Genomic DNA, 27,112 nt, shown 5'->3' with positions numbered 1-27,112 from the left:
GAGGAGTGGCTCCAGGGGCGTGGCCCCCCCCACCCCCCCCACCAGGCCGGGCTGTGGCCCTGCCTCCCCACGGCCCTGGCTCCCCGCAGGCGTGGAAAATGGTACCTGTCGACCCCGGGTTGGAGGAGGAGCCCGCAGCCGCAGCCCCGACATGGAGGAGCCCACGCCCGAGCCCGTCTTCGTGGACGTGGACAAAGGGCTGACCCTGGCCTGCTTCGTCTTCCTCTGCCTCTTCCTCGTGGTCATGATCATTCGCTGCGCCAAGGTCATCATGGACCCGTACAGCGCTATCCCCACGTCCACCTGGGAGGAGCAGCACCTGGATGACTGAAGTGCGGCCGGGGACCCCGAGTCCCCCGGCTGCCTTGTGTCCCCTGGCCGCCCGAGTCCCCCGGCCACTCCTGAGTCCCCCGGCACTCCCAAGTCCCCCGGCCACTCCCAAGTCCCCTGGCCGTCCGAGTCCCCCGGCCACTCCCGAGTCCCGCGGCCGCCCGAGTCCCCTGGCCACTCCTGAGTCCCCTGGCCGCCCCGTGTCCCCCGGCCGCCCGAGTCCCCCGGCCACTCCCGAGTCCCCCGGCCACTCTCGAGTCCCCCGGCCGCCCCGTGTCCCCCGGCTGTCTGCCTGCAAGCCCGTGGAGCCGGGATGTAGGCGGTTCGCTGCTCCCTCTGGAGCCCCAGAGGGAAGTGAGTGGGGTGCCAAGTGGGGGCTTGAGGGTGGCCCGGCCTGGACATGCCAACGGCACCGGCCCCAGGGGCCCGCGGAGGCCATGCCTCGCGGGGACTCACTGTGGGACGACGGGGTGGCCCCCGTCCCTGGCTCCTGCACACCTTCTGGGAGGGGATCCGGGGCAGACACGCACCATCACGCAACAGAGCCCTCGCTGTGAGGACACCGTCTGCCCTTAACATGCAAAGCAGCACTCGCGCCAGCCCCCTGACCCCGAGTCCGGCCCGGAGGCCGGTGGGTGTGCGGGTGGAGGCCGGCGTTCTCACAAGCAGCACAGGGCTGCTTCCGGGCAGTATTTTTTTTTTTTTTAAACTAAAACACAGAGGGGTCTATTTTTCCTGTCATAAATGAAATGTGCATCTTGGGAGCTTGGAAAATACAGAAAAATAGAAGGAAAAGGGAAAATAACACCTATAATCCCACCTCCCCAAAGCCACCATTTTGATACATTTCTCCCAGGCTCTTTTTACACATCTTTTTAAATAGCCCAATTCACACGTACGCACGACATTGTGCCGCCTCCTCCCGTCCCATCAGCCCCCCCTCGGCCGTCACCCACATCTGTGACCACGGAGCCCGCGATGCTGGTCCCGAATCCCGGCCCCCTTCCTTCCTCGCTACAGGACCCCAAACAGCTCGGTCAGCCTCTCTGAGCCCCAATTCCCTCACCTGTGACACGAGGGAGTGACGTCTACCTCACAAGGTTGTCGTGAGGACGGAATGAAGGAGCACTCCTTGACTCCCCCACCCCGGGGAGAAGCCAGGGACCTGAGCCGGGAGCGCATGGGCTCTGGGACCCCCTCCCTGCAGAGCCTGGGACCCTGGAAGCTCCTCAACTTCCCGGGGCCGCTTCCAAAGCCAAATCTCCCAGCCAGGACCCCTGGTCAAAGGGACACTCACAGCAACCTCTTCCAGCACCTGACCTCAAGGGATATGGTGTCTATCGATTTACGCAACTGTCATTGTCATATGTTTAAGCACACACGGTGTGCAGTTAGGCTGGACTGCCTGAAGCCCCTTCCTCCGAGGCATCTATGCCGTCCCTGCAAGGGGTGGCCGGCCACCCCCGAGGGACAGACCTGCATCCGTGGGGAAACCCAATGCTCCCTTCCCCTCACCGGCATCCCCGCTCCGGGCCCCCCTGCAACCCAGGCCACCCGGGCAACAGGTTTCCAAAGCACCGTCACCACCAGGTGACCCCGAAAATGAACAAGACCACGGCTGTTCAGGCACGTTCCGGGGCCTGTCCGGCTGTCCTCCCCCCACACACGCGCGCGCACACGCTAGGTGGGACGCACAAAGGGACAGCTGGGAGAGGCAGCGAGCCCAGATGCGCTGGAGGCTCTGAGAGAAGGATCTAGAGCAAGGACCTTGTGCATTGCCCCAGGCCCAGCAGCAGCCTTCACTGTGCAGCCTGCCTCAGAGACACGCACTTCTGTGAAAAGCGCATCAGCAGGGATTTGCAGTGTGAATGAGCGCCATCTCCCCGTCAGTTAATAGCAAGCCCCAGGAACAAGGAACAGTCTGGAAGGCCTTGGCTGGAGGTACTTCAGAATCCTCAGGAGTGACGATCAGGCGCCCTAGGGCCGTGCCACCCGAACTGTGGTGAGAGACAGAGTACATCTCCAGGGGTGAGGAGCATGCTGGGAATCCAGAACCCGGGCCCCACCCCGGACCTGCGGGGCCAGCGTCCCTGGGGGGTGGCGCTCAGGAACCTGTGGGCGAGACCCGCTGAGTGCCAGCCGGGCACACGGGAGTTAGAGAAGCACGGCCCCCGGATCCCTGGCCCCACTTCCCTCTTTTCCACACTTAACATCTGTGGGTGTTTCCCACCGTCTCTCTGGACTGGTTTGTTGTTGTTGTTTGGTTTTGGTGGCAAGAGGGAAGAATATTTCAGAAAAGATAAAAAATAAAAAACTCACGCCCCATCCAAGCCTCCTGTCAAACAGCGATTTTCACTGTGTACCCATACGCCCCCTTCTGACCCTTGCCCGAATGCAAGATATACTCCTTAGAAATGTCATCAGTTACATCATCTAAAACCCTGCTCTCTCCTAACATTACCTCTGGAGCCCGCTGCCACGGCCTTCCCCGTTACCCTCTCGGTGGCCGTGGACGAGCCGTCTGGTGCATCGTCCACGTTCCCATTAGGAAGCGCTTGGATCACTTTCATTTTCCCTGTCCTGCACGTGCCAGGAGACGCAGGTGACGAAGGCCGCAAGCTCGCTCAGGACAGCGGGGAATAAATATTCACACCACACCCCCTCCACCTAAGAAAGCCCCAGGCCAGGGACGCCTGTCTAGGCCTTTGGCCCCGTTAAGGGGAACGCCAGGCATCTGCCGCTACTCCCTGATGCTAAGGGAGGAGGAGGGGGTCTTCTGCGATCAGATCCTCTGAGCCAGTTCCTGGCTAGTTGAGGTGAGCTCTGGGGTTGTGGATGGAGAGAGAAACCGTCCCGCAAAAGAAGTGAGCAGCGTTTTTGAGGACTGGAAGCTGGCAGAGAGGGAATGGAAGCAGAAAGAGAGAGAGGCCTGTGGGGTTGGCCACAGCTCGAGGCTTAAGGGAAACGGGGACCAGACGGAAACTCCCCGCCGCACAGAACGGGAGAAGGGCTCTGCTACAATCCCTCCCCGTTACTCCAAACCCTCAGTAAAGTCTGACACGCAACCCCTTTCGCGTGGTGTCTGGGGCCATCTGCACGGTGGGCGGTGCGACGGAGTGCAGGTGGGGTAACAAAAATGGGCAGAAGCGGGACACCAGGACGACAGTCAGCGGGGGAAACACGGCCCCTGAGGACGCACAGACGGGCCGACCTGAGCAACGGGCCACGAGCTTCACCAGCTCGCAGCATCAATTCCACCGTCTCTGTTGGGTCTTTTCCAACTAGTCGCTCGCGTCTATGTGGTTTTTATCGAATCGAAAGACGCGGGTCTCCCTCGCCCAAACATCATCCCAGACCTCGAGGTCAACCCAACCTTAAAGGGGCCCGTCCTGCTTCCAACACCAGCCAGAGAGGACTGCCAAGCCGGTGTGGTTTCCTGCCCCGCGGTCTCGCCGCTGAGGACCGGTCCTGTGGACTGGTCCTGTGATGGGCGACGACCTGCGGGGGGCCCCCTGGCCCATGGCCCGGCCTGCGGACGGGTGCCCCAGCTGAGCTCCCTGGGCACACACGGGTCATCTGCATCCAGGGGGACACACGGCCTCAGCTCTGCCAGCCTTCCCCCTGCGTGTCACTCCTGGACGGTCACCAGCTAAGGCCCTGAATCAGTCAGCATCCCGGCAGGAAGCAGAAGGCACAGCCAAAGCGTTTATGCTTCGAGGGCTTAACGGAAGACTATTCAGAGGTCAGGCAGGGCTGAGGGAAGCGACACGGGATAGAAAAGCACCACACAGGCCACGGGGGGAAGCCGTGGCCAGCTTGGCCTGATGTGGCAAGGAGAAGGAAAGTCCTCAGAACCCGGCAGGAGCCGTGGCCGCAGGGAGACGGTTAAGACTCGTGCCCGAACTGCAGCCCAGCAGGAAGAGCGTGGAGGGAAACACATACCTGGACCTCGACACTCCCCCGTCCAGCCTCTCCTCTGGACCTTCCATCAGCCAAAAACAACAGAACCTAACGGTCTGGGAGCCCCCGGCGAAGCGGTTCGTGTATGTTAGCGTTCTGGAGCAAACGAAACGTTAACGAGTACAACCCACCCCTACTACATTCAGCATCCGTTCATGACCTCTGCTTGGATGGGGAAAAATCACATGCCCTCCACGCAGGGGAACGAAGGTCCATCTGCCGCCATATTGTCTGGGCGGGGGAGGGGCGATACCGACCTGGGCCCACTGCCCACCCGGCCCGTACCCGCCTCTAGGTGAGTAAACGAAGCGGTTCCTATAACGCACAGCTGCTACGGCCCTCGCCTCCAGGCCTGGGGCTTGAAGCGTGGTGTCATTTTCCAGCACCTTCTCCACGACCCCTCACCTCCTGCGTATCCTTGGCTCTCGGGAGTATTCTATCGGGTGGAATCTCGCAAACCTTCATCTGTGGAGGATCCAGACTCCTGGCGCCCGGTCTTCTTTGGGCCGCCAGCTTCAACAGGCCCACAGGGGACGTGAAGGGGTCTGAAGGCCTCACGTGGAGGCGTGTTTGGAAGCTCGGAGCACGCTAGGCCAACACCGCCCCGACCCTGGTCTCGGGACAGAGAACGTCAGCGTCGCTGGGGAGTCTGTTAGGATCCGAGTTCACGCCCCCACCTCAGACCTGCAGAAGTGGGGGGCACGGGACGGGGGTCCCCAGGGAGCCGCTTGCCCCGGCTGTGTGGAGGGAACCCCGCTTAACACGGCTCCTGGGATGGGCCCCCCCGGCGGCACGGTGAGCCCCTTCTCTGCCCCCGCGTTCAACACGAGGCAGCCCGAATGACCACAGCAGGATCTCAGTTTCTAGCCTGACAGACCCACACCCGTGTACCCCTGGGGGAAGCACTTCCTCTCCCTCGCGAAGAGTTGTGTTTTTTTTTTTTTAATGTTTATTTATTTTTGAGAGAGAGAGAGAGAGTGTGAGCAGGGAGGGGCAGAGAGAGGGAGACACAGAACCTGAAACAGGCTCCAGGCTCCGAGCCATCAGCACAGAGCCCGACGTGGGGCTCGAACCCACAGACCGTGAGATCACGACCTGAGCCGAAGTCGGACATTTAACTGACTGAGCCCGCAGGCACCCCAGCCTCCCAAAGAATTTTCAAAGCCACCAGGTCCGAGGAGACAAGGGCGAGAAGCAGAAATTCCGTACGTGGGTCGTTAGGTCTAATAGCGGGAGGATTCACTTGTCTCCATCCCTTGGCTCCGGGACCTTCCAGGCAGGGGGAGACGGTGCCCCTGTCTGCCCCAGACACCCCCGAACCATCGGGTCTCCTGCCGTGCTGGGTCCTCAAGGCACCACCGCCCGGCCCCTCCCAGTCCGCGGAACCCAGCATCAGTGAAGTCCGGGGGGCTCCTGCCTTCAGGCTCCTTTCTCCGCAGTATTGCAGGGACGCTCCAGGCATCCCCTCACGTACTCCCAGCATTCACCGAGGGCGGCTTAATTTAGGGACTATTTGCAGAAGTGTAGACGAGTTTAAGAGAACCAGCAGGGACGGTGAGTCAGCCAGGACTGGGGACAGTGAGAAGCCATTGTCACCGCTTGCCTGGGGAGGGACAGTGGCCCCGGAATCCAGCAAGGGCGGTGGCCACGCTCTCTTTGGGAGCCGTGAGCCACGGTGGAGGGACACAGGGGGACACAGGCCCCCAAAACCATGGCCCAGAAGGGAGGGGTGCGGAGAACAAATACCCCGACCTCTTTCTCCCTCTGCACTTTCTCCTCTGCTGCCCCCCGCCAGCCAGGAGCCACAGGACAGGAGCCTGGGCGATGTCATCCACAGGGGTGGCCTCCCGGGACGAGACAGGGCAGGGAAGGCTGGAGAGGAGGACGGGGCGGAAACTGCATCGGGCTCTCGGTGTTTTCCCTGCAGCAGATCTCAGGCACGGCCCCGCTCGTGCCCCAATACCAGCTTTCTGACTTTGAGTGTTCGGGAAAGAGGCCGGGAGCAGCAGTCCTCGATGCCCCCTGGGCTGCTTCTGTGCGGTGGTCCACTCCCCCTCCGCCCGGCTGCCCCGGACACAGGGGCCTTGCCTCGTCCTGGGAATCCCCTCCTCCAGGAAAAGGAGCGTCTTCTGGTCTGACACACAGTCAAGAGGGTCCACAGAGCTGACAGCCTTTCGGCCTGACCACACACGGAAGCAGCCGGCCGGCACCCCCCATAGTCACGCTCGATAAGCCCCCCACCCCCCGCACAGCACTGAGCCCACGAGGTGCGGAGAGGTGGGGCTTCACCCCGGAAGCAGACGGGGACTCGGAACAGTGACCCCAGGCTGAGAGACTGGACACCCAGGAGGTCCTGTGAGCACATCCTTCCTCCTCGCGGATCGCCAGGTGAGGCACTGCTATGACCCAGAAGACCTTGGAGCCGGGCTCCCAGATGTGACAACGGGGCACTTTGCAGGGACAACGCCCCCCACACTTATGAGCAACTCCCATGTGACAGCGGTTTGGACAAAGGAGTAAGGCACAGCCCTGTCCCGGAGAAGCCACCTGCCCTCGGTCAAGGCCAGAGTTCCAACCACTGAGCCGTAATTCCCCTGGAGGCTCGAAGCTCTGGAGCCGGGTCTCAGCTCCGCCGCCCAGCTGGAGGTGCGAGAGGGACACGTGTCTTCATTTACACAGAAACTACCAGAGACAACGTGGGGCCCAGAGAGGGGGGCGAGGGGGCCCTTCCTTGGGACTCGTGCTTCCGGGGGCCAGCGTATTACAAACGGCCACGCACAGATCCCCGTAAGGGGTCACGGGGGCCCCTCTGTCCCCTGAGAGCCCGCCTGGTGTCACCCAACCTGCACCCTCAGTGCCCCTCCCGTGAGACACGCCGGCGGGCTTCAGGGAGGCGGCGCCCAGGACGGAAGCAACTGGTTCTTGCCCCAACTGGGGGCATTTCGCCGTTGTACCAAATGTCTATTTCCTTGCTCTCTTTCCGATTTGTGCTTCTGGAAACCCTCACAAATTAGCCTGGTATTCACGACAGCTGCACGTGGCAGTGAAGGCACATTTCACAATATTACCTGATTCCTATCAATCGATCTCTACACAGATCTCCTCCTAACAGATGACGAGCGATACGAATTATTTACTTTGGCTGCGAGGGGGAGGCTGAACATCAGGACTGCAAAGGGTGTTATTTTTATGAGACATACGTGAAAGGATTTAACTTTTTTTTTTTTAACAAATTTAAACATTTCAGCTTGATTTAAATAGTTTTGATACGAAGCGTTAACATTCTTCAGTTACAATTTACGTCGTGCCTTTAATCGTAGTGGAAAGTTTCAATATTATCAAAGAAAACTAACGCAGAAAACGCACAGAGGATAAGTTTAGTTTTGCAATTTTTAACCTTAAGGGTTTGGGTGAAAATATTGACCTTTTGTACGTTCTGAGGACAAGTCGGTTTACTTTTTTCATCACGGAGATTCGTCTGTCAATGGAGCCCACGTTATGCGAAAAGCCTGGCTATGACAAAATAGTGATTCTAACGAAGTGAAGGCAATAAACCTTAAAACTTTCTTGGAAAACGTTTGTGAAACAAGTCACGTATCTGTAGGTCTTCAGCGGTCATCCGAAACGGCCAACACTGTTCAGGTACAGCGATCAAAGTGTTGTGTCTGATGCAAAGAACAGACTGGTGGTCAGCAGAGGGGAGGGGGTGGGGTGAGACAGGGGATCGCGACGACCGGGTGGCGCATGGGTGTCGAATCCCTGTACCGTACGTCCGAATGCAACAGGTCACTGGGTATTAATTAAACTTCAGTTAAAAAAAAAAAGGAAAATAAATTAGTTTGCTATGTTGCCCCTGTTCAACCCTCAAACGCCGTAGATAGCTTTGAAATTTTGTCTCGTCCTTATCAAAGCACGTCGGGGTGGGAGAAGAGAATGTGTTTCATTTCACCATCGAGCTTGAGCTTTGAAACGTCGAGGCGGAAGGGAGCCTCCGCGGGTCCCTGGCTTCAGGGGTGGATCTGTGAATACAACAGAATCCCGTCGCCCGTGGTCTCCCAGGATCCATTCATCTGTTCAGCAAATGCAGGCAAAGTGCCTGCCACGTGTTGGCGGGTCAGTGCTAGGTGCTGGAGAACATTCCAGCAGCAACAGCCAACAACTCTGCCCTCGGGAGCCCCACATCTAGAGAAGGAAGACGTGGCTCGGATCGTCACAGACAGCAGCGGTCTGTTGATCTCTGGGGTCAAGTCCTCGGTGGCCGCAGAGACGTTCCGTCCCCATCCCCCCGCCCCCCAGGAAAGGACCCACTGCCCAGCCTCTGGGTGTGCTCTCGGCACAGCGTTATTAGTCTGTGCGACCATGAAAAACAAATACATCTGCCAGGAAGCCTCCACTCTGCCGTCTCCCGTTCGTCAGGGGCATCTGGGAGTCCTTTCTGCCTCTCCCTCAGGCCGGGGGCACCGCCGAGGGGAGGGACAGAGAGGGACACATACAGGACACAGATGCACACTTTGGAAGGCAATCCCCCCACGGGAATTTTTCCTGAGGTCGTTAGAAAATATATGCCCCCTGGGGCGCCTGGAGGGGCTCAGTCGGTTAGGCCAGGTCGTGATCTCAACGTCCACCCAGGTCACGATCTCACGGTTCGTGGGCTCGAGCCTGTGCTGACAGCGTGGAGCCCGCTTGGGATTCTCTTTCTCCCTCTCTCTCTCTGCCCCTCCCCCATTTGTTCTCTCTCAAAATAAGTAAATAAACCTGAAAAAAAAATTTTTTAATATGCCTCCAAATTGAAGAAAAGAAATGAAAATAGAACCTCTTTTGAGATCCATTCTGTGCGAGGGACTGTTGTGGGAGTTTTTACCACAATACCCGGGACCGGCTGTCCTGCCGCTTTGTCCTCGCACAAAACGAGCCGCTGGCAAAAGTTTATTAGAACAGACGAGACCGGAAGAGTGGTAGGAAAGCCCTGTGTACAGACGGGGGACAGTCGGGAGTGAACACGCCTGAGGACTCCCGGCGGGGGTCCTCGCCGCAGAAGGTCCTGGTCTCTCCTCCCCTCTCCCCTCCCCCTCGCGCCTTCCCAGGTCCCACCCTTACTGGGGGCACAACTCTAGGCGCTGGGCGCTCCGCTCCGCTGGGTGAGGGGTGGTCTGAGGCCACACTGAGGCCTTCGGTCACATTCCTGGGGGAAACCTGAGGGGGTAGGTGGGGTCTGGCACTGTTAAGAGAAACCTTCCCCCGAGGGGGGCGGCTGTGGCCAGGCACTCCCAGCATTGTTCCAGAATGGGTGTTCCCCCCCCACCAGGGACCTCAGGCCCTAATCCTCCTCTCTCAGCCTATTTTGTCTTATCTTTTCCAATTGTAGAATCTTGGGAGAAACAATCCTCACCATACTTAAAGCCCTAAAGCTCCCTTGTCCCCAAGGAGGGGACAGCCGGAGGCCAGCCTCACCCAGCCCCTCTAGCCGTGCAGCAGCACTCAAAGCTGGACCAGTGTCAGGGAGAGGGTGCAGGGCAGGGGCGGGGCCGGGGGGGGGCGCTGGAGGCAAAGGGGCTCTCCTCCCTCCTACCCCTGCGCAGGAGCGACAGGGGCTCCACCGGGCCCAGGGCAGCGGGGTGCCCCCGAGTCCAGCCGGCAACCCCAGCGTGACCATCCCGCCAGAAACCCCTCTGGCCTTGGCCCTCCTGCTCAGGGCACGTCCCAAACGGATTCCACCCCGGGTCGCAGGGCTCGGGGCTCATCGTGTACCCTCGCCAGGGGCCGCGAGGGACAGGAAGCAGGAACGAAACAGGCGGAACCGGGAGCGGTTTGCCTCGGGGCGCAAAGACCACTGGTTCCCTTGTCCCCTGGGCTGCCCGGGGCACTTCCGGACCCAGGAGAGCAGCCAGGCCCAAGGGGCAGTCCTTGCTGGACGGGGTCCCGGACGGACCCGTGGTGAGACCCGCCGCTCTGGCTGCACGGATCCCGGCCGGCCCCACCGGCCCGCGTCTAGGCTCCGGTGCTCCGATCCGGCAGATTTCCGCGGCACCGCCTGCCCCCGGGGGCACTTCAAGTGCACGGCGAGGCGGGACCGTGTGACTTCAACGGCTGAGATCAGCATTCTCTGGCGCTAGCGGGGCCAAATGGACCGATAATGATTCAAACGACTTCCGTCCGCCCGCGGAGACCTCCGGGAGCCCCGCCGTGCGCACCAGCTGTTCTGCTATGTAGACGCGAGGCCTTCAAGGAAAAGACGGTCGCGCGTGCAGACTGGAGCCAGGAGACAGAACTAAAGGAACAATCTCAAAACCCGCTGGAGAGCGGGGATCTCGGGGGAGCGACAGACACGGACGTGGTCCTGGGGCACCGGCCCCCAGGAACCGAGGAAACCCCCCAGGAAGGGGCTGGCCTTCCAAACTCAGAGGGTATTTGGATCAGTCTTGTCTGGAGGGCAGGGGCCTGGGTGGTCTGCGGCCGTCTGCGCTGCACGGGATCTTCCGCCGAAACCGGCCGAGACTGGAGACCGTGGCAAGAGTCCCCTGGGCAAGAGCAGATCAGCCTCAGAGCGCGAAGCCCCTGCCCCGCCTGCGGGCTGCAGGCTACTGGCGCCCCCCCCCACCCCCGGTATCCCTGCTCCCCTCCTTCTTTAGCAACTGAACCCGGGTTTGAACTGGAGAAACCACGAACGCAGCTAAAAGGTGGCATCCCCAGACCTCCCTGCGGTGAGGTATGGTCTTGTCACCAGGTTCCCGCCAACGGTGTGGTGCTGCGCGCCTGGGACGGCCGCGTGAGCGACACAGCTCAGCCGGAAGGGGGCTGCTTCCAGCCTCCACCTCTTCATCTTCTTTTTCTGTGCACCTGGAACTCGGGTGTGCTGGCTGGAGCTCCAGCAGCCTGTGGCACCGTGAGGTGGTTTCACCATAAGGATGAAAAACACGTGTGGGGACGAGCAACGTGGGCCCTCGCTGTCGCTGTGGCATTGCCTTCCGAACGCCACGGTTCCGGCCCTGGAATGTTCCCGGAAATGAGAAGCGTGCTTCATCCCCTGGGATCTTTACTGACCGGTCCCTCTGCCTGGAGCATTCCCTCTCCAGACCTCCGACTGGCTTGCTCCCTCACTGCGTCCGGCCATCTGGCAGAAAAGCACTTAGAACCCAAGACACTAAGGCCTTCTCTGAGCACCTGTTTATAGCATCCGTGCCCCCCAGTGCTCCAGAGGACTTACACTATCCTGCACACTGGGGGTCTTCTCCTTGCCCCTTCACTTATTGTCTGCCCCCCACTGGAACGTGAACATCACGAGAGCAGAGGTTTGGGCTATTCTGTGCTGTGTCTTATGTGCCCAGAACGGTGCTTGACACAGAGAAGACACTTGATGAAGACAGAATGAATGAATGAATGAATGAATGAATGAATGAATGAATGGCATGATCTGACAGACAGGCTCTGGCATGAGGTCCGTCTGGCTCAAGAAAATTCACCGTGGGCACGAGGAACCAGGCTGGGACTGGGGCTGCATGTTTGTCGTGGGCAGGGTGGAGGACATGGGGCGGGGCTCAGTCTCCGGATCCTTGTGGGTCTTGTGGGCCAACGAGGGAAGGAAAGCTAGCCCCCTGGCCCCTTTTCTGCCCTGGCATCTGTTCAGTTCAGGTGTGTGTGCCCACAACTTGGGGGCTCCGCCCAAGTTTCGCCATGTGCTGAGACAGCCACGGAGCCCGTGAACCAAGTCTGCTCCTCACGTGCCCCCGTGAGGCAGCCCCCCAAGAGATACTGGATGTGTGGGGTGCTATGATGATTTTACGTGTCCACTTGGCCGGGCCATGGTACCCTCAGGTTTGGGCCAACGTTAGTCTAGAGGCTGCTGTGGAGGCATGTTTTAGATGAGGTGAACATTTAAGTGGGTGGACTTTGAGTAAACCAGACCACCTTCCATCATAATGTGGGTGGGCCTCATCTCATCAGGTGAAGGCCTTAGGAGAAAAAGGCCTGCTCTCCCCAGAAGAGGGAATTCTGCAGCAGACCACCTTCGAGCTCACACTGTAGCTGTTCCCTGGGCCTCCAGCCTCCGGCCCACCCTGCATATTCTGGACTTGCCAGCCTGCACAATCATGAGTAATTCCTTAAAATGCATTTCTCTACACACATCACATCCTATCATCTCTGTTTCTCGGAGGACTCTAATGCAGGAGCCACTGTTTCCACACCAGCGAGCGCAGGGAGGGCCGGGGTGTCTCATAGGAACGGTGACCGATGAGCCTCGCTGGTCAACCGCGGAGACCGTGAAGTGGGACACACCCTGACTTGTGGGTCCAATCAAGGGCACGAGTGGAGGTCACACGGGACGGCACGGGGCTTCGAGCGTGGACACTGAGCACGATGGCTTTATTTACCACTGAACAAGGAGCCAGGCCCGCGGCCGCGGACGGCGGGGATCCCCGGGCAGGGGCGGTGAGCTCACGTCCTGGATGCGCAGAGCCTCACGCGGGCAGGAGAGCGGGCAGCACTTTCCCAGCACACTGGCCAAAGCCGACGCGGTACCCGTCCCCCTGGCAGTGCCCTGGGGCGGAGGAGGACAGGGTCAGGCAAGCAGCTGGGCCCTCGGCAGCACGACAAACACGACGGGCAACGAAGAGCGACCCTCCTGGAGCTGAGCCGAGCCGCGGGGGCGCGGACACGGAACGGTAGGTGCACCTGCCGCCAGGGACCCTCCGGAGCACTGGACCCGTGGCTCTCCTGATGGGCGCGCTCCGCCCCCGAGTGCATTTGGGGTCAAACCGCACGTCTGCTGACGGAGTGCCTGGCCGCTCCGTGGCCAGGGGCCCCCCAGAACCCAGCTTCCTCATCGGCGAAGCAGATCGCGGGACGGTACCCACGGCGGGGGCTGCCACGGGCTGCCACGCCTGACACACGGGACCCGCGAACGCCCAGCGGGTGCCAGCTGCTGTGGCGGTGGCGAGCGAGTGATGGGGGCCACACACTCGGCCTCTGAGCGCGGCCCCTCTCTCGGGGTCGTGAGGGTTGGACGGACTATCTGGGTGAGGCCCCCGGCGCGATGCTCCGTAGGTGGGAGCTCCAGGCCCTCGATGCCCCGAAACAACGGCGAGGGTCTGCTTAGCGGAAGGGCGTGTGCGGACCAGACTCAGCAGGGAAGACACGGGAGCAGAGAGGAGGGGGCATCCGGGCTGGGATCTGATGGGTGGATAGACGTTTTCACCGGGACACTGAGGGAACGGGAGGCACACAGCCCGGGCGGGAGACGAGTGTGGTGCACTTGTTCTGGGAAGCTGCCGGGGGAGGGGGCGGGGGGCCGAGAGCCCCGACGAGCCACGTTCTGAGGCCACTGAGGGGACACGGACCAGCTTCCAGCCAGACAGTGACACGTTACCGCTGTGTCTCGAAGGGAGCCCAGGGTGGCTCTGGAGCACATGGACGGACACACAGACGCGTCGGCGTGAGGCCTCGGACTGGATCGCACCCCCGGGACCCCGGGCCGCGTGGAGGCCAGAGGAGCTGAAGAGGGCCGCCCCAGGCGGTGGTGACCGTGACCCCCTGCCGGGGTTGGCCCGTGACCCTGGCTCACACAAAGACACCACCAGATCCCCCCCCTGCTGCAGATGGGCCCCAAATCAGGGGCCCCACCTGCTACCCGACGGGGAGAAAGGACGAGATGCCGGCAGCCAGGGGAGAGCACGGAAGCAGCATTTGTAGAGGGCCCTCCTCCCAGCGGGAATGCTGCCCTCCGCCCCCGACTCGACACGGGTGCTCCGTCCGTCACCGGGGCCCCGCCACCCCCACTAACGCACCACCTGCTACCCGAACAAGGGTCCACGACGAGCCATCCTGGGGCGTGAGGCTGGCCGCTCCCTCCCCATTTACAGCTGGCACAGCAGGTGGCCAAGATGGGGTTCTCTCTACCCCAGCGCGAGTGACATCCGGGGCCAGATGTCACTCGCCATGAAGGGCTGTCTGGTGTAGGATACTCAGCGGCATCCCCGGCCACCACCCAGGGACAACTAAGACGGTGACTGTCCCCTGAACGGCGAAGCTGTCCCGGTTGAGCCCACTGGTCCGCGCTGGGGGGGGGAAGGAGCCGCACCCAGACGAGCGGGGACCCCAGGGTCTTCCCGAGCCCCCAGGTGCTGCTGCTGGGTCCAGAGGAAAGCTAGGGACAGGTGCATCCACGCAGGGATGGAGGGACCCAAGAGGTCAGGGCGCGTCACTGAGCCCTGGACGGAGGGGAAAGCCAGCGCCCCCACCTCCAACTGTGGACACGGAAGGTGACAGCGTAACTCCTTCTCTGGAACCCGGGTCCCCCGGCACGCCGACCTCACCGGCCCTTCCCTGGAAACCACCTTCGGGCTACTCCCCACCCCACCCCACCCCACCCACAGAGTGGGAAGCTGCCCCCTGCCCAGCACGCTGCACCTGCCAGCCCGCCCAGGCACACAGCCTCACCCCGCAGAGGAGCAAGCCCGGGGACACAGGAGCAGCCCCAGGCAGCGAGCTGGGCCTGACACCAGGGGTGTCTCTGCCAGTGGAGCTTCAGGGGGTCCCACCCAACTCACACCCTGAACCGAAGCAGAGGAAATGATCCAGGGAAGCGAGGTGGGGGGGGCGGCTTGCACCATGCAGAGGTGAGGGTGGTGACCTTCCCATCCCAGGGCAGTCACCGCATTCCAGAGCGTCCCCCCTGTGGAGACTGCGGTTTAAGTCCTGGGTAGCCAAGGCCAAGGCCGGTGGAGGCGGGAGGTCAGAACACGCAGACGCGGGCCCGGGGACACCAGAGTGGGGACGAGGGAGGACAGATGGCTCTTCGGCCAGCCTGGAGCGCCACACGCTCACAACGGGGCACGCGGACAAGAGAAGTCGGACGGAGCCCGCGAGGCCTGGCCGCCCTCACCTGTTATGATGACTTCATCCCCGTCCAGCAGAAACTTCCTGGTCTGTCCGTTCCCCAGGTCGATGGCCTTCGTTCCCCTCCAGGACAGCTCCAACAAGGAGCCAAAGCTTTCGGGCTCCTTCACAACAGGAAAGGGAAGAAAGCCTCGCATGTGGTGAGCGTGTCGGCTGCAGAGTGGACGCCTGGCAGAGCCTACGAGCCCCTGCCCCGTGGGACCGCCCGGCCACAGGGGCAGGCCCGAAGGTCCTCGGAGACTCACCGGCCCGCTGATGGTTCCAGAAGCCAAGAGGTCCCCTGGCCGAAGGTTGCAGCCATTGACAGAGTGGTGGGTCAGCTGCTGGAGCATCGTCCAGTACATGTACTGAGGGTGGGGACACAGGGGGACAGGAAAGGTGGCTCACCCCAGCCTCCGGCCGGCAGCCCACAGCCACTCAAGGCAGACATCCTCCCTAGGTGTTCTCCCGGTGCCCCGAATGGCTGGCAGCAGCATAAGCTGTCCTCCCGGAGCCACCCAGGCCCCCCCAACCCAGCTGAGCCACCCAGGTTTCCCCCCCACCCCAGCTGAGCCACCCAGGTTTCCCCCCCACCCCAGCTGAGCCACCCAGGTTTCCCCCCCACCCCAGCTGAGCCACCCAGGTTTCCCCCCCCACCCCAGCTGAGCCACCCATGTTTCCCCCCCCCACCCCAGCTGAGCCACCCAGGTTCGCCCCCCCCACCCCAGCTGAGCCACCCAGGTTCGCCCCCCCCCACCCCAGCTGAGCCACCCAGGTTTCCCCCTCCACCCCAGCTGAGCCACCCAGGTTTCCCCCTCCACCCCAGCTGAGCCACCCAGGTTTCCCCCTCCACCCCAGCTGAGCCACCCAGGTTTCCCCTTCCACCCCAGCTGAGCCACCCAGGTTTCCCCCTCCACCCCAGCTGAGCCACCCAGGTTTCCCCCCCCACCCCAGCTGAGCCACCCAGGTTTCCCCCCCCACCCCAGCTGAGCCACCCAGGTTCGCCCCCCCCACCCCAGCTGAGCCACCCAGGTTCGCCCCCCCCACCCCAGCTGAGCCACCCAGGTTTCCCCCCCCACCCCAGCTGAGCCACCCAGGTTTCCCCCCCCCCACCCCAGCTGAGCCACCCAGGTTTCCCCCCCCCACCCCAGCTGAGCCACCCAGGTTTCCCCCTCCACCCCAGCTGAGCCACCCAGGTTTCCCCCCCACCCCAGCTGAGCCACCCAGGTTCGCCCCCCCCACCCCAGCTGAGCCACCCAGGTTTCCCCCCCCACCCCAGCTGAGCCACCCAGGTTCCCCCTCCACCCCAGCTGAGCCACCCAGGTTCGCCCTCCCCCACCCCAGCTGAGCCACCCAGGTTCGCCCCCCCCACCCCAGCTGAGCCACCCAGGTTCGCCCCCCCAACCCCAGCTGAGCCACCCAGGTCTGCGCCCCCCCACCCCAGCTGAGCCACCCAGGTTCGCCCCCCCCACCCCAGCTGAGCCACCCAGGTTCGCCCCCCCCACCCCAGCTGAGCCACCCAGGTTCGCCCCCCCCACCCCAGCTGAGCCACCCAGGTTCGCCCCCCCCACCCCAGCTGAGCCACCCAGGTTTCCCCCCCCACCCCAGCTGAGCCACCCAGGTTTCCCCCCCACCCCAGCTGAGCCACCCAGGTTTCCCCCCCCACCCCAGCTGAGCCACCCAGGTTCACCCCCCCCACCCCAGCTGAGCCACCCAGGTTCGCCCCCCCCACCCCAGCTGAGCCACCCAGGTTCGCCCCCCCCACCCCAGCTGAGCCACCCAGGTTTCCCCCCCCACCCCAGCTGAGCCACCCAGGTTTCCCCCCCACCCCAGCTGAGCCACCCAGGTTCGCCCCCCCCACCCCAGCTGAGCCACCCAGGTTCCCACCCCCACCCCAGCTGAGCCACCCAGGTTCCCACCCCCACCCCAGCTGAGCCACCCAGGTTCCCACCCCCACCCCAGCTGAGCCACCCAGGTTCGCCCCCCCCACCCCAGCTGAGCCACCCAGGTTCGCCCCCCCCACCCCAGCTGAGCCACCCAGGTTCGCCCCCCCCACCCCAGCTGAGCCACCCAGGTCTGCGCCCCCCCACCCCAGCTGAGCCACCCAGGTTTCCCCCCCCACCCCAGCTGAGCCACCCAGGTTTCCCCCCCACCCCAGCTGAGCCACCCAGGTTCGCCCCCCCCACCCCAGCTGAGCCACCCAGGTTTCCCCCCCCACCCCAGCTGAGCCACCCAGGTTTCCCCCCCCACCCCAGCTGAGCCACCCAGGTTTCCCCCCCACCCCAGCTGAGCCACCCAGGTTCGCCCCCCCACCCCAGCTGAGCCACCCAGGTTCGCCCCCCCCACCCCAGCTGAGCCACCCAGGTCTGCGCCCCCCCCACCCCAGCTGAGCCACCCAGGTCTGCGCCCCCCCACCCCAGCTGAGCCACCCAGGTTTCCCCCCCACCCCAGCTGAGCCACCCAGGTTTCCCCCCCACCCCAGCTGAGCCACCCAGGTTTCCCCCCCACCCCAGCTGAGCCACCCAGGTTTCCCCCCCCACCCCAGCTGAGCCACCCATGTTTCCCCCCCCCACCCCAGCTGAGCCACCCAGGTTCGCCCCCCCCACCCCAGCTGAGCCACCCAGGTTCGCCCCCCCCCACCCCAGCTGAGCCACCCAGGTTGCCCCCTCCACCCCAGCTGAGCCACCCAGGTTTCCCCCTCCACCCCAGCTGAGCCACCCAGGTTTCCCCCTCCACCCCAGCTGAGCCACCCAGGTTTCCCCTTCCACCCCAGCTGAGCCACCCAGGTTTCCCCCTCCACCCCAGCTGAGCCACCCAGGTTTCCCCCCCCACCCCAGCTGAGCCACCCAGGTTTCCCCCCCCACCCCAGCTGAGCCACCCAGGTTCGCCCCCCCCACCCCAGCTGAGCCACCCAGGTTCGCCCCCCCCACCCCAGCTGAGCCACCCAGGTTTCCCCCCCCACCCCAGCTGAGCCACCCAGGTTTCCCCCCCCCACCCCAGCTGAGCCACCCAGGTTTCCCCCCCCCACCCCAGCTGAGCCACCCAGGTTTCCCCCTCCACCCCAGCTGAGCCACCCAGGTTTCCCCCCCACCCCAGCTGAGCCACCCAGGTTCGCCCCCCCCACCCCAGCTGAGCCACCCAGGTTTCCCCCCCCACCCCAGCTGAGCCACCCAGGTTCCCCCTCCACCCCAGCTGAGCCACCCAGGTTTCCCCCTCCACCCCAGCTGAGCCACCCAGGTTCGCCCTCCCCCACCCCAGCTGAGCCACCCAGGTTCGCCCCCCCCACCCCAGCTGAGCCACCCAGGTTCGCCCCCCCAACCCCAGCTGAGCCACCCAGGTCTGCGCCCCCCCACCCCAGCTGAGCCACCCAGGTTCGCCCCCCCCACCCCAGCTGAGCCACCCAGGTTCGCCCCCCCCACCCCAGCTGAGCCACCCAGGTTCGCCCCCCCCACCCCAGCTGAGCCACCCAGGTTCGCCCCCCCCACCCCAGCTGAGCCACCCAGGTTTCCCCCCCCACCCCAGCTGAGCCACCCAGGTTCACCCCCCCCACCCCAGCTGAGCCACCCAGGTTCGCCCCCCCCACCCCAGCTGAGCCACCCAGGTTCGCCCCCCCCACCCCAGCTGAGCCACCCAGGTTTCCCCCCCCACCCCAGCTGAGCCACCCAGGTTTCCCCCCCACCCCAGCTGAGCCACCCAGGTTCGCCCCCCCCACCCCAGCTGAGCCACCCAGGTTCCCACCCCCACCCCAGCTGAGCCACCCAGGTTCCCACCCCCACCCCAGCTGAGCCACCCAGGTTCCCACCCCCACCCCAGCTGAGCCACCCAGGTTCGCCCCCCCCACCCCAGCTGAGCCACCCAGGTTCGCCCCCCCCACCCCAGCTGAGCCACCCAGGTTCGCCCCCCCCACCCCAGCTGAGCCACCCAGGTCTGCGCCCCCCCACCCCAGCTGAGCCACCCAGGTTTCCCCCCCCACCCCAGCTGAGCCACCCAGGTTTCCCCCCCACCCCAGCTGAGCCACCCAGGTTCGCCCCCCCCACCCCAGCTGAGCCACCCAGGTTTCCCCCCCCACCCCAGCTGAGCCACCCAGGTTTCCCCCCCCACCCCAGCTGAGCCACCCAGGTTTCCCCCCCACCCCAGCTGAGCCACCCAGGTTCGCCCCCCCACCCCAGCTGAGCCACCCAGGTTCGCCCCCCCCACCCCAGCTGAGCCACCCAGGTCTGCGCCCCCCCACCCCAGCTGAGCCACCCAGGTCTGCGCCCCCCCACCCCAGCTGAGCCACCCAGGTTTCCCCCCCCACCCCAGCTGAGCCACCCAGGTTTCCCCCCCACCCCAGCTGAGCCACCCAGGTTCGCCCCCCCACCCCAGCTGAGCCACCCAGGTTTGCCCCCCCCACCCCAGCTGAGCCACCCAGGTTTCGCCCCCCACCCCAGCTGAGCCACCCAGGTTCGTCCCCTCCCACCCCAGCTGAGCCACCCAGGTTCGCCCCCCCCACCCCAGCTGAGCCACCCAGGTTCCCCCCCCACCCCAGCTGAGCCACCCAGGTCTGCGCCCCCCACCCCAGCTGAGCCACCCAGGTTTCCCCCCCCACCCCAGCTGAGCCACCCAGGTTTCCCCCCCACCCCAGCTGAGCCACCCAGGTTTCCCCCCCACCCCAGCTGAGCCACCCAGGTTCGTCCCCTCCCACCCCAGCTGAGCCACCCAGGTTCGTCCCCTCCCACCCCAGCTGAGCCACCCAGGTTTCCCCCCCCACCCCAGCTGAGCCACCCAGGTTTCCCCCCCCACCCCAGCTGAGCCACCCAGGTTTCCCCCTCCACCCCAGCTGAGCCACCCAGGTTTCCCCCCCCACCCCAGCTGAGCCACCCAGGTTTCCCCCTCCACCCCAGCTGAGCCACCCAGGTTCGTCCCCTCCCACCCCAGCTGAGCCACCCAGGTTTCCCCCCCCACCCCAGCTGAGCCACCCAGGTTTCCCCCTCCACCCCAGCTGAGCCACCCAGGTTCGTCCCCTCCCACCCCAGCTGAGCCACCCAGGTTTCCCCCCCCACCCCAGCTGAGCCACCCAGGTTTCCCCCCCCACCCCAGCTGAGCCACCCAGGTTTCCCCCCCACCCCAGCTGAGCCACCCAGGTTTCCCCCCCACCCCAGCTGAGCACTGGCTACAGCTTTGGCTCCTCTGCTCCTTCACACGTCCCCAAGAAGGCAGACCTTCTCCCCACTCACGCCCTCAGTCTGCAACCTGCTCATCTGTCCTCAATTACACGCTGCCCTGCAAATACCCCTGAGTCCTGAGTTGGCAGGGTTTAGGACCTCATCACAGCAGAGGCTTCCCGTGAGCAGGCCTTGCTTGCACTGCCCCCCACCTCCCCGCCCCCCTGGGCCCTGAAGCAGACATGGGCAATGGAGCAGAATGATTCGAACAGGATGTCAGGGAGAGCCCGGGAACAAAGGAGCACCGGGGTGGGGGGGCTCCGCTGGGGACGGGGGGAACCATGTGGCCACCAAGGTGCTCAGACGCAGTGCAAGTCCACAGCTTCTTAGACCTGACACTCCTGGCGAAGGAAAACTTAGAAATGGGCTCGAACCCAGGAGTCCCCCCAAGAAGGCCCCCTGATCTTTTCTCAGCCTGAGGAGCCCATGACAATGTCCAATTCAAAAGGACACTAGAGCAGACGGGAATACGTTGATTCATATGTGCAAGTGTTCAGCAAACACCTGAAAAGGTGCCCAGCCACACTACCCATCAGGGAGATGCAAACTGAGCCCTGCACCCTCACTGACTACAGGAAAAGGCACACGGCAGCGCCTGTCGGCCAGCGGGGAGCGGCCGAGCAGCCAAAATGCTTACCTGCTGCTAGCGTGAGCAGGGACTGGCACAAGCGCTCTGGGGAACTGTCTGGAAGAGCTTCTAGGCTGAGTATACAGATGCACGTGCTCTGTGACCCAGCAAGTGTTTTTCTGGATACACACCCAACTGAAAAGTGCCCGTGTGTGCACCAAGAGATGTGGCCTAGAATGTTCACAGTAGCTCTGTCCTAGCCCCGAACGGAAACAACCCACACGTCCCGCGGACCAGAATGCTCCAGAATGTTTGCAGTAGCTCTGTCCTGGCCCCAAACGGAAACAACCCACACGTCCCGCAGACCAGAATGTTCTAGAATGTTCGCAGTAGCTCTATACTGGCCCCGAACGGAAACAACCCACACGTCCTGCGGACCAGAATGTTCTAGATGTTCACAGTAGCTCTATACTGGCCCCGAACGGAAACAACCCACACGTCCTGCGGACCAGAATGTTCTAGATGTTCACAGTAGCTCTATACTGGCCCCGAACGGAAACAACCCACACGTCCTGCGGACCAGAATGTTCTAGAATGTTCGCAGTAGCTCTGTACTGGCCCCGAACGGAAACAACCCACACATCTGTCAAGAGTAGAACATTTTACGGAATGAGATAACGAACCGCCAGTTAAACAATCAGACACCTGCCACGTTAGAGAAGCCTGAGGGAGGAGAACACACATTGTATGATTCCGTTTCTATAAAAAACAGACCAACTTGACGTACGGCAACAGAAGTCAGAAGAGAGATCACCCTGGTGGGGGTAGGGGGGGTGGCGATGATGTGACAGGAGGGGACAGCAGGGGGCAGCTGAGACGCTGCCATTCTGGTGTGGGTGCAGGCGCACGGGGATGTTGACTTGGTGAAACTAACTGAGCTGTGCACCTAATCTGCATTTTCCTCCCTGTGTGTTGGGCTTCAATTAGAAGTTTACTTAAAAAGAAGAAAAAAAAAAAGTGACTTGGATCCATCCGCCCCCGGCAGGACCGAAGAAGCCAGAGGCTAGACCCTCGTGGGAACATCTGCCGTCCCCCGAGAACATCACTGGTCACATCTATGCAGGCATCCGGTGGGGGGTGGTCTCTGCTGCCTCTTTAGAAACAGGCCCACGCACTGCGCCACGACCGCATCCCAGGACGGACGCAATCCTCCTGTTCCTGCCGGCAGGACGGCCCTCTTTCCCAAAGGTCCAGGAAGCAGCACCCCGCCCTCCCCCCAGGTTTTAAGGCTTACCTTAAAGTTGGACCTGCATATGGTGGCTGCCTGGCTCATTCCTTCTCCTGTTGGAAACAAGTAGCACTGATGGGGGGCCCTCGCTCCATTAATCGGGGGGGGGGGGATGTGTAAGCGGGGGGGGGCGGGGCATTTGTAAGGTAGATTGTTCTGTGGCCTACGCCTGCCATTGTCGGCCACGATTTCACCACAGAGCCGGGGAAGCAGTGAGCTGGCAGCCATCGGAGCCGCGACACCTGCACAGAGGCCATCAGCCGGAGGCGGTGCACGTGTTGAAACCTGTGTGCCACGCCCCCCGGGGCCCTGTGGACAGCGGGGCCGTCTGTCCCCGGCGGACTCCTCCAGGGACGGGCAGGGTGCTGCTCGACGACCTACTTCGCCAGCAGTTATTAAACACCTCCTGCACGCAAGGCGCCGGGCTTTGCTGCTCGGTTCCTCGACGGGGTTCGCAATGAGGAAGCTCCTTACTCCATCCGAGGCCCGGGCCCTGGCTTCCCGCCCGCGGCTGCACAGAGCAGGTCAGGTCCCCCACGCCTGCTCCCGCCCACACGCGTCCGGCAGATCCCGACAGGGACCGTCACGACGGCACCTTTGGGACTGCAGGGGGGAGGGGGCCTGGGAAACCATCCCTGGGCTCAGTCCTCCCCTTCTAGGCCTTTCTACATCTCCCGACACCGCCTTCTTGATAACCCCGTCCCCTCCCCAACCGGGCTCTCCCCTGGATGTTTCTGGACAGATGAAGGGAAGACAGAAACGGGCCCCAGAGAGGGTCCGTGGGTCGGAGACTAGCCCGGGACCGACAGCCCTGGGTTTTCCTCTCAGCCTTGCCATCAGCCCCCTAAGTGCCTTTCCTCTCTGAGCCTCAGTTTCCTCTCTGAGCCTCAGTTTCCCAAAGTCTACCACGGAAGAGCGGGACTGGCTGGTGCGGTTTTGCAGCGGGCGCTACGGCAGCCGTGAGCCCTTCCTACAACTCCTCCCTCTGGGCAGCGTCCTGCTCCTGTGGGTGACAGTGCCGTCCCCTCCTGCAGGACACAGCCTGCTGCCGGGAAGCACCTCTGTCAGGGGCGGAGACGCTGGAGCTGGCCGGACAGCAGGGCCCGGCGCACGTACATAGGTTAAGAGGAGGAGAGCGATCCAGGAAGGGCGCGGCCAGGGGTCTGTGTTGGTCCCTGGGCAAACCCTCCCCTTGGGGGCCTCCAAGGTCCCCCATCAGGAATGGAGGTGACACCACTTCTTCCTTGGTACCGGCTCTGTTCTAAACCTTTGCACGACGCCACGTCCTTTACCCTCACGACCACACGGTCCAGTCGATGCCATCACTGTCCCATTTTACGGATGACAGACTGAGGCCCAGACGGGTTCAGCTCCTTGCCCAGAGTCCTACGGCTAAGCAGAGCCACGGTCTGCAGGGCCGGGCTCTTTACACTAATGCTCTACTGGCCTTCGGAGCTGAGCCATAGAGCCACCGGGGGTTGTGGGCCGTGGGCCCCGGGCCGTCTGCGAGGCTCTCGGGGCTGACCCGGGGTAGGGTGCAGGGAACGGGGTGTGTGGCCCCAGGGAGCAGAGCCAGGCTTCCCGACAGGCACGAGGGAGGGGTCACCAGTGGTGTGTGAGTGGAGGCTGGGGTGACCCTGGCTACGGTGGGGGGGGCGGTGCTGGGGAGGGGATTCAGACTCCGTGCTTTCTGGCCCTAACAGTCGAGCTCAGCAATACGTCACCAATATCCTGTGGGCCCAGTGTGGCATGCTTTGCGTGCGGGGTGTCCCTTCCCCCTTTCCTTTGCAAGCCCCCCATGGGGCTCCAAGGCTGCAGTGGGAGACACCCTCTCACCAGCCACCCTCTGCCCCCCAGGAGTCCAGGAGCCCACCTGGACACAGTCTCCGAGCGTACCTTTCAGGGTGACAGAGAGGTTGATGTCGAACGTGTAGGGCCGGTCGTGGCGGAGATACGGCAGGGGCTTGGGGTCCTGTGAGGGCAGAGCAGAGCACAGAGGGCTGCTGGTTGAGGGGCTGCGCTGGCCCAGGCGGGGCCCCCAGCAGACCAGCTCCCCAGGCACAGGGGGTCTGACGCAGGACTGTCCCTGGACGGCAGGGACACTGGTGGTCACATGTGCTGGGCTCTGGGAAACGCAGCCGAGGGGGGAACATCCGCAGGTCAAAGGTGCAGGGGTCAGATCAGGGATGCCCCAGAAAGCCAGGGAGTGGAGCAGGGGGTGGGGGTGTATGTGTGGGGGGGCCAGAGATGGGGAACAAGACAAGGCCAGTGGGGGAGGCTGGGGCAGCAGCGGCCGAGAGGGGCGCCCCGTCGGTGCAGGACGCCGGTGGAGGCCGCCGAGGGCCAGGCCACGAGTCCGCACATCAGCCCAGCACGGTGTTTTCCTGAAGTGCGACACACGAGATAATCTGGGATGATTTTAATGGTTATGTGTTTTTTTTTTTTTATGATGAACTTGGTGGCTGGTGACACCAGCAGGACATAGAGAAAAAAAGAAAATCTAAAACAAGAACATCATCCCCGTCTTGTCTAAATACATTTGAGTTTGAAAACGGGAGCTGCTTTACAGGAAAACATCCAAGAATCAGCAGGCGGGAGTAGCCAGAGTTATGAAGACCCTGCGAAGGTGTTTGTGCAGGGGGAGCCCGAGATCTCACGTGACTGGGAGGCACGGGAGGGGTGTGGCCTGGCGGGCAGTCAGGGGGTCCCGCCAGGGAAGGGGGCAGGCGTCGGGGGCTCACCCAGGTGGGGAGCGCCAGTCTCAGAGAGGAAAAATGACGGATGGGGCGAATCCCGAGCGCGAGGAATCTGCTCACGGGGAAGACCCCAAGCTTGCTTTTAGCACAGCAGACGTGAGCGCGGGGGGTGGGGGGTGGAGGGTGGGGGACAGGGTGGGTGCAAGAGCCCCAGCAGGGGGAGGCCGGGGGTCAGTGATGGGGGAACGGCAAAGGGCCGTGTGCACCTGAGCATCGCAGGCCTTGGGGAGACATGGGAGTCGGTGGGGGGAGAGCCCTGGGTAAGAGTAGGGGCCGCTGGAGAGGTCACAGGGCGTTCCCGCGGGCTGCGGGCGGAGGTGGGGTGGGGGCCTGCGAGTGAGCCCCCTGTTGCCGGGCTCCAGGCTGCATCCCATCAGGGGGGCTCCAGGGGGCGCCGTCCCACAGAACAGAACTCTGCGACCTGGGGAGTTGTGCGAGGTGGTGGCCCCGGCCAGGACCCCATCTTCTGCCAGCTGGCCGGTCCCCCCGGCCCCAGAGGATTCTGAAGGCCACACAAGAACTGTGTGGGGGGGGGCAGGGAAAGCACAGGCAGAAGGAGCGGTGCCCGGCCTGCCTGAGGTCACACGCGGGCAGGCTGGGGGCACAGAGCTTCCCTCCGGGGTCTCGATGCCGGGTGTGCCCGTGGCCTCGGGTGGAGGGGCCTGGCTCTGGAGCCGCTGCAGAGGTGAGCTCACCTGCTCCGGGTTGGGCACGGCAAAGGGCAGGAGGGCGTCCATGGGCACCACCCACGGAGAGATGGTCGTGCCGAAACTCTTCCCCAGGAACGGCCCAAGGGGGACGTACTCCCACTTCTGGATGTCTCGAGCTGCGAGAGAAGGGCCGAGCCGGGCTCACAGAGGCTCTGGGGCCTCACGGTGAGCTTCTCTCCCCTGCGGTGCACGGGCCCCAGCCAGGCTGCCCATGGCCGGGGACAGCAGCATTCGGTGCCCGGGTCACTGTGCCGAGTCGCGGCAAGAGGCAGGCTGACCCGAGGGCGGGTGGACCGTCCCCCCACCCCGAAGGGGCTAGAAACTCGTCATCCACGTGGGAGGCAGACGCTTCTGGGGTCTCTGGCACACAGCCCAGGGGCTGAGAGCGGCTGGATGCTGAGCTGCTTCGGTTCAAAACCTCAGCCCGACCTCCTCGCCCGCAGCATGGGAATAACCGTGTCACCAGCACCCTGCAGGGATTCGGCACGGGGCCCGGCCCATAAGTGCTCACAAGGGTTAGCCAAGAGGTCAGCCTTGTTCCTACCGAACTCACAAGAAAATGATCAGAGGGGGGAGGTACCTGCCCGAGGGCTCAGAGCTGAAAAGTCTGCGTGGAACCCAGGCCACATCCCCCCCCCCCCCCGACCTGCACCAGACCCGGGAACCATCAGGCCCAGTGACCGCCTCCCTGACACTGACATCTCATCTTCACCCAGGGCGGAGTGCTCCCCAGAGCAGAGTGCTCACAGGGGGCCCGGCCTCGGGACGCCCACCCCCACGATTACCGCTCCAGTCGTTCATGAGGACCATCCCGAAAATGTGCTCGTGGGCCCTGGAGATGGGGATCGGCTCTCCCAAGTTGTTCCCGGGGCCTACGAAGAAAGCCTGCGAAGAAAGAAGAAAGAAGGCGGTTAGCATCGGCCCCCTGCTGCCCCTCACTTGCCTGGAGGCAAAGGTCAGGTGTTTCCACAAACCCGCCCGTGCTGGAACAGAGACAGAGGCCTCCAGGCCCCCCCTGCCCCGCCCCTCCCTCAGCACCCCTGCACACACCCCGCGTGCTGCGATCTGACAGCTGTGTGAGGCTGCGGAAGAGACACTTCTGGGTGGGCGCTCATGTCAAGAAAAGTCCAAAACCTGCCTCCATGATGCAGCCAAGGAGAGAGCCAGGTGGGCTCGTGCCCCCACCCATGCCCCCCCCCCCCACGAGACAACAGCATCACCAAGAACGTGTGCGGGAACCAGCTGGATACCGAGACGGGGGAACGCCGTCAAAAGCACACGGAATCAGCTACGACATTCGTAAAACCTGAGCCACAGCTTTATTTGTTCTGTGTGTCTAAACGTGGCAACTTCTTTGATCAAGATTTAGGACAAAAAAAAAAAAAACCAAGGGCACCAATTTGTATAGAACCTGATCCCCATCG

The 27,112-nt window shown here is 63.3% G+C and overlaps 2 protein-coding genes across 6 annotated transcripts in view; one reads left to right on the top strand and one right to left on the bottom strand.

Moving 5' to 3' along the window:
- CTXND1 (cortexin domain containing 1) overlaps positions 1-8,159 on the top strand; it is a 42,831-nt gene extending 34,672 nt beyond the window's left edge. The window contains exon 3 of the mRNA XM_023254801.2: positions 90-8,159. Within this exon, the coding sequence (XP_023110569.1) occupies positions 152-331 (180 nt within the window). The 5' untranslated portion in view covers positions 90-151 and the 3' untranslated portion in view covers positions 332-8,159. The remainder of the gene's footprint in view (positions 1-89) is intronic.
- The window catches only part of FAH (fumarylacetoacetate hydrolase), a 46,952-nt gene that overhangs the window by 9,656 nt on the left and 10,184 nt on the right, over positions 1-27,112 (bottom strand). The window contains exons 8-14 of one of the 5 annotated variants that reach the window (XM_019831773.3): positions 26,474-26,573; positions 25,674-25,804; positions 24,119-24,194; positions 22,229-22,275; positions 15,429-15,530; positions 15,170-15,287; positions 7,576-8,095 (exon numbers count right to left, since the gene is read on the bottom strand). In XM_019831773.3, coding sequence (XP_019687332.1) covers positions 8,091-8,095; positions 15,170-15,287; positions 15,429-15,530; positions 22,229-22,275; positions 24,119-24,194; positions 25,674-25,804; positions 26,474-26,573 — 579 coding nt within the window. In that variant the 3' untranslated portion in view covers positions 7,576-8,090. Of the gene's footprint in view, positions 1-7,575; positions 8,096-8,181; positions 8,310-12,622; positions 12,827-12,864; positions 13,459-15,169; positions 15,288-15,428; positions 15,531-22,228; positions 22,276-24,118; positions 24,195-25,673; positions 25,805-26,473; positions 26,574-27,112 lie in introns of those variants that run through there. The other 4 variants (XM_019831770.3, XM_003986744.4, XM_019831772.2 and 1 more) reach the window with 4 other exon arrangements.

The sequence above is a fragment of the Felis catus genome, chromosome B3 (genome assembly GCF_018350175.1).
Source record: "Felis catus isolate Fca126 chromosome B3, F.catus_Fca126_mat1.0, whole genome shotgun sequence".
In the NCBI taxonomy this organism is placed as follows: Eukaryota; Metazoa; Chordata; class Mammalia; order Carnivora; family Felidae; genus Felis; species Felis catus.
The sequence above is the reverse complement of the archived record's forward strand: the minus strand, read 5'-3'. Positions and strand labels throughout refer to the sequence as shown.